This window comes from Mirounga angustirostris, unplaced genomic scaffold (assembly GCF_029215605.1).
Source record: "Mirounga angustirostris isolate CCGP_5_RB_7025 unplaced genomic scaffold, mMirAng1.0.hap1 SCAF_13, whole genome shotgun sequence".
In the NCBI taxonomy this organism is placed as follows: domain Eukaryota; kingdom Metazoa; phylum Chordata; class Mammalia; order Carnivora; family Phocidae; genus Mirounga; species Mirounga angustirostris.
The window spans coordinates 710,554-725,670 of NW_026991721.1; the positions used below are offsets into that span (position 1 = coordinate 710,554).

The 15,117-nt window shown below is 49.1% G+C and overlaps 1 protein-coding gene and 1 non-coding gene across 5 annotated transcripts in view; both read left to right on the top strand.

Annotated features, from left to right (window-relative positions):
- AP2A2 (adaptor related protein complex 2 subunit alpha 2) overlaps positions 1 to 15,117 on the top strand; it is an 88,739-nt gene that overhangs the window by 37,835 nt on the left and 35,787 nt on the right. For 2 of the 4 annotated variants that reach the window (XM_064575974.1, XM_064575975.1), the window contains exon 2: positions 1,383 to 1,451. The exons of 1 other annotated variant lie outside the window; for it this stretch is intronic. In XM_064575974.1, the coding sequence (XP_064432044.1) occupies positions 1,383 to 1,451 (69 nt within the window). Of the gene's footprint in view, positions 1 to 1,382; positions 1,452 to 11,273; positions 11,434 to 15,117 lie in introns of those variants that run through there. One more of the 4 variants, XM_064575977.1, reaches the window with a different exon arrangement.
- LOC123858142 (U6atac minor spliceosomal RNA) lies at positions 8,685 to 8,807 on the top strand. Its single transcript, XR_006794098.1, has one exon. It is a non-coding gene; the product is annotated as a U6atac minor spliceosomal RNA (small nuclear RNA).

The window sequence follows — 15,117 nt, forward strand, 5'->3', positions numbered from 1 at the left end:
CTCTGGCCTGCATGACATCAGGGCTGGTGAGGGTGCTTGGATGCTCCCTCCCAGCCTGCCTGCACCCCTCGTTCCCCAGAGCTGACTGTGCTGTGCTTGTTCTGTTAAAGGTCTCCAGCCCCCACCCCTGCCTGGAACAGTGACTCCCTAAGGGCAGGAAGTGTTGTTTTAACCTACGTCTTGGTACCTTAAATGTTGCCTGGTGAGTGAGGCTGCGTGGCCCTGTCCTCACCAGCTGCTCTGTCAGGGGCTTTCTAGGGCCCTATTTTTTTAGCAAGTTAGTAGTAAAAGATAAATGATGTTCTGGGAGAGTCCTGGAGAGAGGGAGGTTGCTTTGCTGGAGGAGGTGACATAAGTTCTACAAGGGGAGGCGAAGGAGGGCAGAGCATGTGGGCAGCATTTCTGGAGGAGGACATAGGTGCGCCCTGTGTCTGGGCATCTGTTCTGGGGGCGGGGGGCTTTCCTCCCACTGCAAATACAGTCACTAATGCAAGGGCTCGCCTGGAGAGGGCACTTAATAGTAAACTTGGTTCCTGCTTTCACAAAGTGATGGGAATTTACAGAGATGTGTGTTCATATACAGCTCACTGTGCCCTGTGTGATGAATCATTTCTTATATTTTTACTGTACTTGTCAAGGTGTGTAGCTCTTAGAAAGTCTCCCATGCTCTCTAGGCCTTCGTTTCCACACTTGGCCAAGGTGGGGTAAAACTGAATATGGTCCGATCCCCATTCCACGTCTGACATGCTCTAGCACACAAATATTTGTTGGATTAAGTCTAATTTAGCAATCTAGCATGTGGCGAAAGTTTGACTGTCATGTATATAATGTACCTTCCATCTCTTTTACGTGTAAAGGAGAAAACTTCCTAGACCTCATCGCATTTGGTAAAGGTGGATTTATCAGATTTTGTAGGTCGGTGATTTCATAGAGAAAGAAGATTAGAAGCCTATTATAGTTAAAATTTTATACTTTAAAAAATTATCCATGGCAGTAACAGTCAATTTTAGGAGTAAACTGTTAGTTGATAATGATTTATTGTGGAAAGTGTTTAGCAGGTATTTTGAGTGCTTTTAGTTCCAAAACTGTGGCAAAAGAGGATTAAATATGGCATTGTAGACCCCTCCCTTTCTAAGAGTGGCTGCTTTTCTGTGTGGTGATTACAGACTTGACCTGTTTTGACCTGGGGGGGCCTGTGTGAGGGCCCAGCTTCTGTCCCAGCCACCTCCCTACTGGTTTTGGCTGCTGGCAGATTGCTTCTTTCCTTGACTCCTAAAAGCAGTGGTTCTGCCTTTGATTCTGATGTGTTGGTCTTGTGAGGGGACAGGCGTCTGCTCAGAAATCAGTTAAAGTAAGAATGCATTTGTGTTCTCCTTTTTTAGGCAAAAGTAAAGAAGCAGAAATAAAGAGAATAAACAAAGAACTGGCAAACATTAGATCAAAATTTAAAGGTAAGTGTGTTCCATCTTTTTCATGAAATGGGCTTTTGTAAATTTTATACAGCGGGGACTAGTCTTCTGATGCCATTTTAATTCTTTCCACTTCAAACCAGAGTTCTGAGCACAATTACTCTCATGGCTCTGTTAGAATTAAAATGTGTTTAAAGATTTTATTTATTTATGAGAGAGAGAGAGAGAGCGAGCAAGTGTGAGGGGCAGAAGGAGAGGGAGAGAGAGAATCTCAAGCAGACTCCCTGCTAAGTGTGGAGCCTGACGCAGGGCTCAGTCCCACGACCCTGATATCATGACCTGAGCCGAAATCAAGAGTCAGACGGTCAACTGACTGTGCCACCCAGATGCCCCTAGAACTAAAATGTGTTTAAAGTCAAGCCATTGGTTGCTCTTGACTTTGACAACTCATGTAGAATTAACCAGGTAGGGTGGCCCCTCCCTGGACCCGGCCTTTTCCCTGAGCTGGTTCAAAGTATGAATTTCAAAGAAATGCTCTGCCTGAGGTTGCTTGTTATTTGTTTCAGGTATCACAAAGTAATTAAGCACTTCCCGTGATGAAGTGTGTTTGGCTTTGTGAATGAAATGTACCACATGACCTAATCCACTCAGGTAGACTGCCTCAGGTAGACCACCACTTTCCTTGACCACCCCCATTTTGAAGAACTGTCAAGTTTAGGTTTTCAGTCTTGAGCCTTTGTTTTAAGCCTTTACTTTTTCCAGGTTTGAGATCTGGTTCAAGCCTCTGCGCAGCCCGAGGTGGCTCAAGTTGCCTGGAATCAGTGAATGGAGGAAAGGGCTAGGACTGAATCCAGGGAGCTGTAGGGATGGCTGGAGGGCAGAATTTCTAGGAATGGATGGTTTTTCAGGACTTGAGAATGGATATCCTATGTTATCAAGTGATGTAAAAACTAGTGGAATTTGGGTATTTCTCTGTTGAGCCCTAGGGAAAGTATTATGTTTTCATATTTTTAACTAGACCTAAGGATCGTTTAGAAGGTCTGTGAAACTTCTGAAATTATATGTGAAAAGGTTTGCTTTTTCATATATATACAAACACACATATGAATATATATATGTATATATATATTTTTTTTTGTGGGGGGTCTATAACTTTCACTGCTTAGATTTTTTTAATTTGTTTTTGTTATGATTTTATTTTTTAGAGCAGTTTTTGGTTCACAGCAAAATTGAGAAAACAAAGAAATTTCCCATATACCCCTGCCTCCACACATGCACAGCCTCCTCATTACTGACATCCCCATCAGGGTGGTACATTTGTTACAGTTGATGAACCTACATGGACACGTCGTCTTCTTTTTTTTTAGATTTTATTTATTTATTAGAGAGAGAGCGAGCAGAAGCAGGGTGAGCTGCAGAGGGAGAGGGAGAAGCAGACTCTCCACTGAGCAGGAAACCTGATCCCAGGACTCTGGGATCAGGACCTGAGCCACCCAGGCGCCCCTAGACATGTCTTTATCACTCAAAGCCCACAGTTGACATTAGGGGTCACTCTTGGTGGTGTGCATTCTGTGATTTTGGACAAATGTGTGATGATATGTATCCGCTGTCATAATATCATGCAGAGTAGTTTCACTGCCTTAAAAATCTTTTGTGCTCTGCCTGTTCATCCGTTCCTTCCCCCCAAACCCTGGCCGCCCCTCATTTTTTTACAGTCTCCGTAGTTTTGCCTTTTCCAGAAGGTCACAGAGTTGGAATCCTACAGGATGCAGCCTTTCAGACCGACTTCCTCCACTCAGTCAGATGCCTTTAAGGTTCCTCCCTATCTTTCCATGGCTTCATGGCTCCTTTCTCTTTTGTCACAGATGCATAGGCCAGGGTTTGGATGGGCCACAGTGTGTTTATCCATCCACCTACTGAAGGACATCCTGGCTGCTTCCAAGTTGGGTCAGTTATGAATGTTGCGGCTAGAGCTATAAATAAAAGCTGCTGTGAACATCCGGGGGGCGGGTTTTGGGTGGACATAAGCTTTCAGCTCCTTTGGTAAAGACCAGGGAGCATGACTGCTGGATCGTGTGGTGACGGTATGTGGCGTTTTGTCGCCCAGAGTGGCTGCCCCCCGTGTGTCCCCTCCAGCCACAAAAATGAGCGTTCCTGCGGCTCCGCGTGCTCACCAGCATCTGGTGCTGCCAGTGTTCTGGATTTGGGCCGTTCCAGCAGGTGCACAGAGGGAGCTTACTGCTGGTTTAAAGATTTTATTTATTTAGAGGAGGGGGATCTTACTGTTGTTTTAATGTGCATTTCCCTGATGACATGTGATGTGGAGCATCTTTTCGTGGCTCACTTGCCATCTGTATATCTTCTCTGGTGAGGGGTTTATAACTTTCATTGTTTCTTAAAGGGAATATCATGTGGTGGTTAAGAGTAAGGTTGCCCTGACTACCTGCAGACGCATTCCTGCTCTGATGCTTACTAGCTGTGCTACGTTGTCAAGTTACTTACTGTGGGTCTTTGCTCAGCTGCGAAGTGGGGTGTTGATGATCATCTCAGGCTGGGTTCTCTGTGAAGCAGACCCTGAGATGGGCTTGGAGGATAGAGGATTTATGAGGAGCACCAGTGAGAAGTGAAGGGAGGGAGAGGGCTAGAGGCAGGCAGAGGAGGTGCCACATGGAGAAGCTGGCCCTTAGGGAGCTTTGGGGTGAAGATTGCCTGTTAGAGGCATCTGGCGTTGGGTGGGAATGGCTGGGCCCTTGTACCACCCCTTGCTCACCTGTGGCTCAAAGCCAAGGAAGGCAGTCCCTGACAAAGCTAACCCTGCCAGCTAACCATGCTCTCGGCAGCACCAGTCCTTAATTGAAGGGACGGTCCATGTCTGCTACACTAATTATATTTATGTATGGAAATGCGTATAAATTGCTTCATAGAAAATGAGTGCCTAATATGCGTTAATTGTGTTGTTATTAAAAAAGAGTTCAGGGACGCCTGGGTGGCTCAGTCGGTTAAGCGTCTGCCTTCAGCTCAGGTCATGATCCCAGGGTCCTGGGATCGAGTTCCGCATCGGGCTCCCTGCTCCGTGGGGAGCCTGCTTCTCCCTCTGCCTCTGCCTCTCTCTCTCTCTCTCTCTATCTCTCATGAATAAATAAATAAAATCTTAAAAAAAAAAAAAAGAGTTCATAGCAAATAATCCTAAAATTTGTATGGAACCAGAGAAGACCCCGAATAGCCAGAGGAATGTTGAAAAAGAAAAGCAAAGCTGGTGGCATCACAGTTCCGGACTTCCAGCTCTATTACAAAGCTGTCATCATCAAGACAGTATGGTACTGGGCGCCTGGGTGGCTCAGTTGGTTGGGCGACTGCCTTCGGCTCAGGTCATGATCCTGGAGTCCCAGGATCGAGTCCCACATCGGGCTCCCTGCTCGGCAGGGAGTCTGCTTCTCCCTCTGACCCTCCTCCCTCTCATGCTCTCTGTCTCTCATTCTCTCTCTTGCAAAAAAAAAAAAAAAAAAAAAAAAAGACAGTATGGTACTGGCCAAAAACAGACACATAGATCAATGGAACAGAATAGAGAGCCCAGAAATGGACCCTCAACTCTATGGTCAACTCATCTTCAATAAAGTGTGAAAGAATGTCCAGTGGAAAAAAGTCTCTTCAATAAATGGTGTTGGGAAAATTGGACAGCCACATGCAGAAGAATGAAACTGGACCATTTCCTTACACCACACATAAAAATAGACTCAAAATGGATGAAAGACCTAAATGTGAGACAAGAATCCATCAAAATCCTTGGGGAGAACACAGGCAGCAACCTCTTCGACCTCGGCCACAGCAACTTCTTCCTAGAAACATCGCCAAAGGCAATGGAAGCAAGGGCAAAAATGAACTATGGGGACTTCATCAAGATAAAAAGCTTTTGCACAGCAAAGGAAACAGTCAACAAAACCAAAAGACAACCGACAGAATGGGAGAAGATATTTGCAAATGACATATCAGATAAAGGGCTAGTATCCAAAATCTATAAAGAACTTATCAAACTCAATACCCAAATAATACAATACAATACAACAATACTCAAATAATCCAATCAAGAAATGGGCAGAAGGCATGAAAAGATATTTCTTCAAGGAAGACATACAAATGGCTACCAGACTTACGAAAACATGCTTTGGGCATCAGGGAAATCCAAGTCAAAACCTCAATGAGATACCACCTCACACCAGTCAGAATGGCTAAAATTAACAAGTCAGGAAACCACAGATGTTGGCGGGGATGCGGAGAAAGGGGAACCCTCCTACACTGTTGGTGGGAATGCAAGCTGGTGTAGCCACTCTGGAAAACAGTATGGAGATTCCTCAAAAAGTTGAAAATAGAGCTACCCTACGACCCAGCAATTGCACTACTGGGTATTTACCCCAAGGATACAAACGTAGTGATCCGAAGGGGTACATGCACCCCAGTGTTTATAGCAGCAATGTCCACAATAGCCAAACGATGGAAAGAGCCTAGATGTCCATCAACAGATGAATGGATAAAGAAGATGTGGTATATGTATATACAATGGAATATTATGCAGCCATAAAAAAATTAACATCTTGCCATTTGCAACAATGTGGATGGAACTAGAGGGCATTACGCTAAGCGAAATAAGTCAATCAGAGAAAGACAAGTATCTATGATCTCACTGATATGAGGAATTTTAGAAACAAGACAGAGGATCATAGGGGAAGGGAGGAAAAAATGAAACCAGATGAAACCAGAGAGGGAGACAAACCATAAGAGACTCTTAATCTCAGGAAACAAACTGAGGGTTGCTGGAGTGGTGGGGGGTGGGAGGGATGGGGTGGCTGGGTGATGGACATTGGGGAGGGTATGTGCTATGGTGAGTGCTGTGAATTGTGTAAGACTGATGAATCACAGACCTGTACCTCTGAGACAAATAATACATTAGGTGTTAAAAAAAAAAAAGTAGGAAGGGAAAAATGAAGCGGGGGGAATCGGAGGGGGAGACGAACCATGAGAGACTATGGATTCTGAGAAACAAACAGGGTTCTAGAGGGGAGGGGAATGGGGGGATGGGTTAGCCTGGTGATGGGTATTAAAGAGGGCATGTATTGAATGGAGCACTGGGTGTTATTATATGCAAACAATGAATCATGGAACACTACATAAAAAACTAATGGGGGCGCCTGGGTGGCTCAGTTGTTAAGCATCTGCCTTTGGCTCAGACCATGATCCCAGGGTGCTGGGATTGAGCCCCGCATCCGGCTCCCTGCTCCGCGGGAAGTCTGCTTCTCCCTCTCCCACTCCCCCTGCTTGTGTTTCCTCTTTCGCTGTGTCTCTCTCTGTCAAATAAATAAATAAAATCTTAAAAAACAAAACAAAACAAAACTAATGATATAATGTATAGTGATTAACATAACATAATAAAATAAAAAAATAATAAATTAAAAAAAAAAGAGTTCATAGCCCTCCGGATGGTAAATCTTCAGATTCTCTGTGTAAATGTTTTAGGGCAAATAAGACTTCTCTTGTTTCTTCTGTCTTCGTGCCTGCCTAAGCTAAGCTGTCCTGGATAGGGAAGGAGGTTCCCTCTTCTCTGTTAACCAGGTGGCATTATTGAGTATGTATATGCCCTGACTAGTAACAGAGAAGAGAAGACCTACCCTTTGTCCTCAGAAATGTGCGCCCTGGGGGACTGCTGCTTCAGTTACAGCAGATTAGATAGTGCAGGTCTGTGTCATCCGGGAGAAATAGAATGCAAGTCACTAATGCAGAAATGTGTATAATTCTAAGTTTTCCAGTAGCCACATTTAAAAAAAGTAAAAAGCACATGAAACTAATTTTAGGGGCGCCTGGCTGGCTTAGTCACCAAGAGCATGCGACTCTTGATCTTGGTGTTGTGTTTGAGCCCCATGTTGGGTGTAGAGATTACTAAAAAAACAAAAAACAAAAAACAAAACTTTAAAAAACCTATTTTTATTTAATCTAGTATGCTGCACCATGTAGTGAGTAGAAAAAGATACCTCTTTCTATAAAGAGGTATCTTAACATCTTTTCCATGCAAGTCTTTGAAATCTGGTTGTACATGTAGAGCCCGCTCGGTTCAGACTAGCCACACTTCAGGTGCTCAGCCGCCGTGTGTGGCTAGAAGCTGCCATGTTGGACTGTGCAGACGTCAGCCACACCTTCCACTGAAAACCGAAAGAGACACAATATCAAAAAAAATCTTGGAAGTCTCATCGAGTGACAAGAAAAAAGGATTCCTGAGACTCCCTAGGAGGAGGTATGTGTCCACATAAGCAAGTACAGCACTGGGCTGTTGGTGCCTCAAGAGCATCTGCTAATCCCAAAGAAGGGGCTGTGAAGCATAGACATTTTGGTCTCCGTGAGAGTCAAGAGGGCTGGTTACCTGTCAGTGTGATTTTGCCGTCCAGGGGACATTGGCCACATCTGGAGACCATGCTCTTTGTCACAGCCGGGGGGTGTGCACTGCTGCCATCTAGCGGGTGGAGGTCAGGGAGGCTACTAACCGTCCTACCACGCACAGAACAGATGTCAAAGTGCCGAGGGTGGGCAACCCTGGCCTAGAGAAAGATCAAAGCCCAGAGCCCACCAGAAGTGGAGACCCTTCCACGTTACACTGAGACTTTCAAAGGCAAGGCCCTAAGGGCAGGAGTGGACTGTCACAGATGTGCAGCGGGGCTTTGGACACCTGGGTGCTCCACAGAAGCCCCACCTGGCTTCAGGTAAGAGAACAGCCCTCCGGATGCGGGCGCTATCATTGGAGGTACACATGATTCCTACAACTGGTTTCTCACGCTCAGCGTCCAGCATACAGTCACAGTGACCATGCACATCAGGACGGCATGAGCCAGAACCAGCAGAGAATCTGAGACTAGATCACAGATCAGGTCGCAGGAAAGAAGTAAGTCTACCATTTTTAAAGAAATTTTGAAATTTTGAGCAGGAGACTTGTGGTGTGAAAGGTGACATGGCAGATCGTGAGATAGGACCCGATGGACATTCCAGAACCGAGACCTGCAGTAACCAGAATGCAGGACTCTGGGTTTCAGATAGCACACGTAATTGCAGGGAGGTCAGCGCTCTGAATGATAGGTAAGAACCAAACCTGTCCTGGACACAGCACAGATGGGGGACAGGTAAAGGACACAGCAGTGGGTGAGACAGAGGGGTGTGGTGAAAAAGTCTGAAAGGTGTAATTGGTGTCCCAGAGGAAAGGAGGGAGGATGTGACAGCTTGAAGACCGCATGAAATCATGTGTGCGGAAGGGAAGAAGGTCCGTGCTCCCCTTGACAAGGATGGAAGAGGCCCTCGGGCCTGACAGCATGCACACGGGTGAGGCATTGCCGCCTACTTCGTGGCATCTAACCATGGTTTTTTTTTTTTCTTTCCTAAATCCTTTGAAATCTAATGCCTAATTCTACCTTTCTAGATTTTATATATTGGGAATTTATTTTTCTGACCTCAGTAAATGGTTAAATATTTTCAAAATTTTAATAAATTTGTGTATCGTAAAAAAAAAAATGTATGAAACTTACTGAACTGCAGTGAAATGTGCGCGTAGACACGTTACCATGGGAACACAGAAGTCCAGAGACAGGCGGTGCTGGGAGTAGCCAGGCGGGGGGTGTGCTGTGGTGCAGCCTGGCAGGGCACACGGTGGACTGCGGGGGGGCAGCGTGCTGAACAACCCGCTGGAAACTGTGCCCAGCAGGACTGTCTTCTAAGAATGAAGCTGAAATGGAACTTTTCAGACAAAAATGGAGTTTCCTACGAGTTTCCCACAGAATCCTAAAGGATGTACTTCAGGCCAGAAACAAATAATCCCAGAGGAGAGGTGAGAGGTGCGGAAGAAAAGGGAAGGAGTGGTAGATATGTAGAGAACTGTGCACGATCGTTGTGCAGGAAATGGTCTTGGGGAGTTATAAATACACGTGGAAGTAAAATACTTGACACCAAACAGACAAGAGGTGATAAAATGTTACAGTCCTAGAACATTAGAAAGTTGCATCTATAATCCCAGACCTTGTCTTCAAGAGAGCTGGAGGCCGATGGCTTCACTGGTGAGCCCTGTCATTGGAGGAGAGGTGCGGGGCTTGGTCGTGTGACGTGGCCTGTGGGATGTAGACAGTGTCTGCATGCCCTTTAAAACCTAGCTCGTTTCCACTTGCCCCTTGGGGGTCTTCCCATCACCTCTATGAGAAGAACATGCTTTGGGTGCTGCTGTGCAGAGAGAAGGAGAGGCACCCTGTGCAGGCCTTGATCCCGCTCCTGGCTGGAGGCCAGCCTTGCCGAGACTCATTAGCAAGATGTCGGTGCTTGTCATGTAAGCCACTGAGTTTTGGGGTGGAATGGGGTGGTTTTTATGACATTAACCCGCACACTCTGTCTTGAAACCGTTGGAAAACAGCTGCTGTGTTAGAGTTTACAAGGACACGATGATTGCTTATCTCTGCTTGTCTGCAGTTTACCAGACGGTATACGCTAACTTGAATGACCGCTGGGTGTCCCCTAAGTTCTAGGGGTGCACACGTGAACAAAGAAGTTCCCATGAAGAACTTGGGTTATTGTAGGTGTAGAAAGACTTGAATAACCACAGGTTTTTACGGGGCAAGCGTGAAAGCCCACTGTGAGGAGTGTGGCAAATGCCGGCTCCCGACAGGGCTGGCCACACCAGCGGCCCGTGCTTTGCCCAGGCTGTCACCTTCGGTGCTTTTCTTCTTGGTGTATTTGATGGTAATGTTTTAAAAATGGGCTTTCTGGGCGCCTGGGTGGCTCAGTCGGTTGAGCGACTGCCTTCGGCTCAGGTCATGATCCTGGAGTCCCGGGATCGAGTCCCGGGATCGAGTCCCGCGTCGGGCTCCCTGCTCGGCGGGGCGTCTGCTTCTCCCTCTGACCCTCCTCCCTCTCATGCTCTCTGTCTCTCATTCTCTCTGTCTCAAATAAATAAATAAAATCTTAAAAAAAAAAAATTAAAAATGGGCTTTCTGAGATATTCACTCACAGTAAAATTTGCTCGTCTTAAGTGTGTACTTTGAATTTTGGCAGATGCATTTTTGCAGCCGTCAGCACAGACGGAACAGAACATTTCCAGCACCACAAATGTTCTCTCGTGTCCCTTGGCTCTCAGCCACCTTCCGCAGTCCCCAGCAGCCACAGGCCTGCTTTCTGTCACTGTCGCTTTGCTGTTTCTGGAGAAGTCACGTGGAGGGAACTGGGTATGAGGTCTCTCGCGGCTGTGGACTCCACTTGAGCGTGGTGCAGCCAGGGTGTACTTGCGAGGCCTGTGCTCAGGCCTCCGGGCGGGCTTCCCGCACGGCACGTGTACTGGCCCGGGGACAGACGTTCTGCTGGTGCCCAGTGCTTGACGGTGAGGGGCGGAGCTGCGGTGAGCACTCCCCGGGCACACACGCCTGGCACTCACCCTGCGGGAAGCCGCCACGCCACTTCCCAGAGTGGCTGTGCGTGTTGTGCTCCTGCCTGCCGTGTGTGAGCAGTCCCGGTTCCCCCCCAGTCTCGCCCGCACCTGGCATGCTTAATCTCGTAAGGGTTAGTTACTGTGGTGCGTGTGCGGTGGTACCTCATTGTGGTTTTAATTTGCGTCTCCCTTTTTTTTTGCCCCTAAAATCAGTAAGCATCATACAGAGTAGAGAAAACGCCTCGGGTCTGCGGGGACGGGGGGAGGAGGAGTGGATTCTCTGGTGTGAGCCTTTCTAAGACAGTTTACGGAGGAGGTGGGCAGATGGCATGAGGGGCGAGGGAAGTGTATCGTCAGGGTGCAGAAGCGAGGAAATTCCATGTCCATCCTTGGTATCTTATTCTTTTTACCTCTTTGAACATAACAAGATACTTGTTGAGCACCAGTCTCTGTGAGAAAAAGGGTGGAAAAGGATCACAGCTCAGAAACATCTGGAAGGACCTGGTTACTGGGACTTGGATGCGTTGCCCTAGTGACAGAAGGTTGTGCCCGCACTCTGCCGGTTCTTGCTGGCATCTTCTTCGTCAGGTGAGGACATCTTTCTGGGCAAGATAGGGTCTGACTCGGGCTGGCCATGTTCAGACCTCCTAGTGGGCTAGGTGCCCTATCCCTACTTTATGTGATTGCCCACGTGACCCCCCATAGAGGCTGAGGGTTTGGAATCTTCTGTGTCCCACGCCACGTCTGTGTTCAGCACAAGGGTCCAGTCCTTAAGGCACAAATGACAAATTCATGTCAGTCTGAGGTCTGCTGGGGTCGTGAGTAAAGCTTGCCGACATTGGGCTGGCTGCGTCTCCCCTGTCCCTAAAGAGGGCTTATCTTGGACGAATTTTGGCCATCACCACTTTTGAAAGAGACAGGATGGATGGGCCTTGAGAAGCATGAGTGACTGAGTGGGTGTTACCAGGTTAATCGCTGCTGGGGTGTGGCGGGAGGGGCAAGTGCCAGGGAGCAGCAGGTCCACAGGCTGACCTGGCTCTGACCCCGATGGCAGGCGACTCTCAGGGGCACCTGCCTCCTTCCCTCCAGCCCCAGCACTTGAGAAGGAGGGAGTTGTTTGTCCGTGCACCTGGATGCAGTGGCGACTGACTCACTCTCCAGTCTTGTGTCTTACTGCTTAATACATTGTTACAGAAATACTAGGTTTTAGTCATTCTGCTGCGGAGCTTGGAGCTTTTTTCACAGTTTGTGTTCTGAAATCGGCATGTCTTTTTTTTTTTTTTTTTTTAAAGATTTTATTTATTTATTTGACAGAGACAGAGACAGCGAGAGCAGGAACACAAGCAGCGGGAGTGGGAGAGGGGGAAGCAGGCTTCCCCCCCGAGGAGGGAGCCTGATGTGGGACTCGATCCCAGGACCCTGGGATCATGACCTTTGAATCGGCATGTGTCTTAAGAGCCATTGATACATGGTCCTCATGAGCCTCTGTTGTGCTCTCACTTTGTCTCAGGTGCTGCTCAGCCCCAGGTGTGGTGGCCTGCTTTATTTCTGTATCAGCCCACTGAAGAGGGGGCCGTAGAGAAGTTTGGGGGCCCCAGGGGTGCAGACTGGATCCTGATCCTCAGTCAGGATGTGGTGTGTGTGGCCTGCTTTCCTGCCTCCTCTCTACTCTGATCTTCACAGCAAGGGAGGGACATGAGCCACCCCCTTTCAGGCAGGAGAGGTGTGATTTCACATTTTGAAATTACTGGAATGAAAACACAATTCTAGCCCATGCTGAAACCAACATTTTGAGGACCATCTCAGTCCAGTCTGGTCAGGAGAGTGGAACCACAGTGGATTAGACGGATGGTCACTGTGGGGGAACTCCTGAGCTCTGCTAAGGGTGACTGCAAGGCCCAGGGAGGTAGTGTGGCCCCTTGGGGTGAAGGCGAGCCCCCAGGAGAACAGATTTGGAGGCCCCCTCCTTGGAACAAGGGGCTAGCTCAACTCCCTGGAGAGCAGAGAAGGTAGCTGGTTTGGCCCGGCCAAGGCACAGGCTATCGGGAGCGCAGAGGGTGGTGACTCTCCTCATGCAGGCGAGTGGCCTGGGGCTGCAGAGGGAATCTGGATGCTGGCGTGGGCACTGGGGTCATACTGAGAGGGCTGTGTGCAGGTTATGGGCAGGGTGGGGCTTAGAGGTTGTCGTGGGTCCTCACCCCAAACTGCAGGAGGGCCCCTTTGGTGGCCGTGTCCCTCTCATGGCTTTCTACTGAGATAGCCATGAGGGAGAGGTATGCAGAGGGGTTCTGCCTGGGGCCATTCGTGGAAGAGCCATGGGAACTGACCGTTGTCACGAGGACACTGTGTTCCGCCAGCGAGTTCTGTACTTGGGAGAAGAACGAGGAGCCGGGCCCAGCAGTGCTCTGTGGAGGGCCGTCAGGATGCGAGGCTTCTCACACACATGGAGGGGGTTTCTGGCACACTCCGTGCTTGGGTCTGTGCTTGGGTCTGACTTGTGAGGGGGCCGTGTGAATGCACACGGAGCCAGCAAGCACACTTTGTTGACAGAAACAAGCATCTGGGCTGTGGAACAAGCAGAGCTTTTTGTTTTCGAGGCCTCTCACTGAGGCCAAGGTGTAGGTTCCTACACTCGGACCCCTGGCGTCTCCCTCCTTCCCCGGGTCAGCTGAGGCAGGGGGTGCTCTGAGGTCATTCTTGAGCCTGGAGGTGACCTGGTCCCATAGTCTGCAGCCCTTATAGCTGGCTGCTGCTGGGAAGGCTGGTGGCTTGAAACTTGCCAGAGAAAGCAGTGGAGTCACTGTGAACTCCGCAGCCCTAACCCCAGACCATGTGAAGCTCCGCAGGAACCCCCGCAGCCAGACTCCAGCACGCATCCTGGAAGTGACAGTGCTTCCCACAGCAGCCAGGCTTGGGGAAGCCTGCCAAACCTCCACGGGCTCCCCCTGGCAGGCCCCAAGGCTGGGGCGATCAGTGAAAGGCTTCCCCACAGGTCACTCTTGAGCAGGTGAGGAGCCCCTAGGAGCAGGTGGGGCTGCACGAGGAAGGCACCTGGGGGAGGCGTGTAGGCAGAGTGTGGGCCCCGTATCCTCGGGGCTGACATTTCTTTCCCAATTGCACTGAGCTGTTGGCACAAATAGACAAGTCTCCCTGCTGGTGCCCTTCGGGGGCGCAGGTTCCCTCTGCTATCCTCTCACTCAAGATGTAGCCCCTTTGGGTGCCCTGGCTTCCGGCAGGGTGGCCTATTGACTCCCCTCTGGGCTGGGACCCAGGTTAGTCTGCAGTTCTCTGCAGTACCTTGTGAGTCCCCCAAACCGCGTTCTGGGTATTGGCAATCACCGTCTCTCACAGCTGCCTTAGGGCTGAGAGATGCCTGATTGTTCTTGCCTTAGTGATGGCCCTTACTCTCTTATAGGCTCAGCCTTGAAATGTGTGCCTGCTGGAAGTCTCCCAGCATCACAGAGGGCTGGCAGAGGGACCCAGTGTCCTGGGGTCAGGCTGCTTCAGGGAAGGAGCCCCCAGGTGCTTCCGTGGCTGTCTCCACGGAGCTCAGTCTGACTGAGCTGTTAGTGTTCCCTTTTCCGACACTGCTGAGTTTTCCTTTAAGATGTGCTCTGAGTAGCAGGGACCAGTCTCCAGGAGGTGAGAGGAGGCTGGGTGGTATTTCAGGCTTGGTTGTCAAAGGAGGCTTCCTGAAGGCGATGGAATCCAGGCTGGTTCTTAAAGGACGACTGGGTGGGGAGGAGATGGAGATCATTGCTGTTTGCCCTGGGCTGCGTGCCCCGTGCCTACATACGCTCTCCCACGCAGATGGGATGTGTTCCAACCAGGAAGTGACAGAGCTGGGCTCCCCAGGTGCAGGGAGCAGATGAGTGAGTGGGGGGTGGTGGGGAGGGAGCCAGGCCTCCCCTCTTTTTATGTTGTTTGGTCATTAAATTATATGTCATATGTCAGTTTGTTGGTGAAAAGGAGGGAGGGTTTCTCAGAACTTCTCCAGGCGAGGTGACCAGCTGGCTGGCTGACATTGGATTGTCATCCTAGGAAATCTTAGGCGGGGGTCTTTCTTCTAGACCACCCTTTGGGGTCAGCCAGTGCTCATCCAGGGAGTACAAGTCTCCCGACCCCTCACCAGTGATGACCACTGCTGTCCTTACCTTCCCATTTCCCCTGAGTCCCATTTGGCCCACCTGTGTCCCACACGGGGCAGCAATGTCACTGGAAGACCCAGCGCAGTAAGATGACCAGTCTTTCTGGTTGTTACCTCTGTAGTCT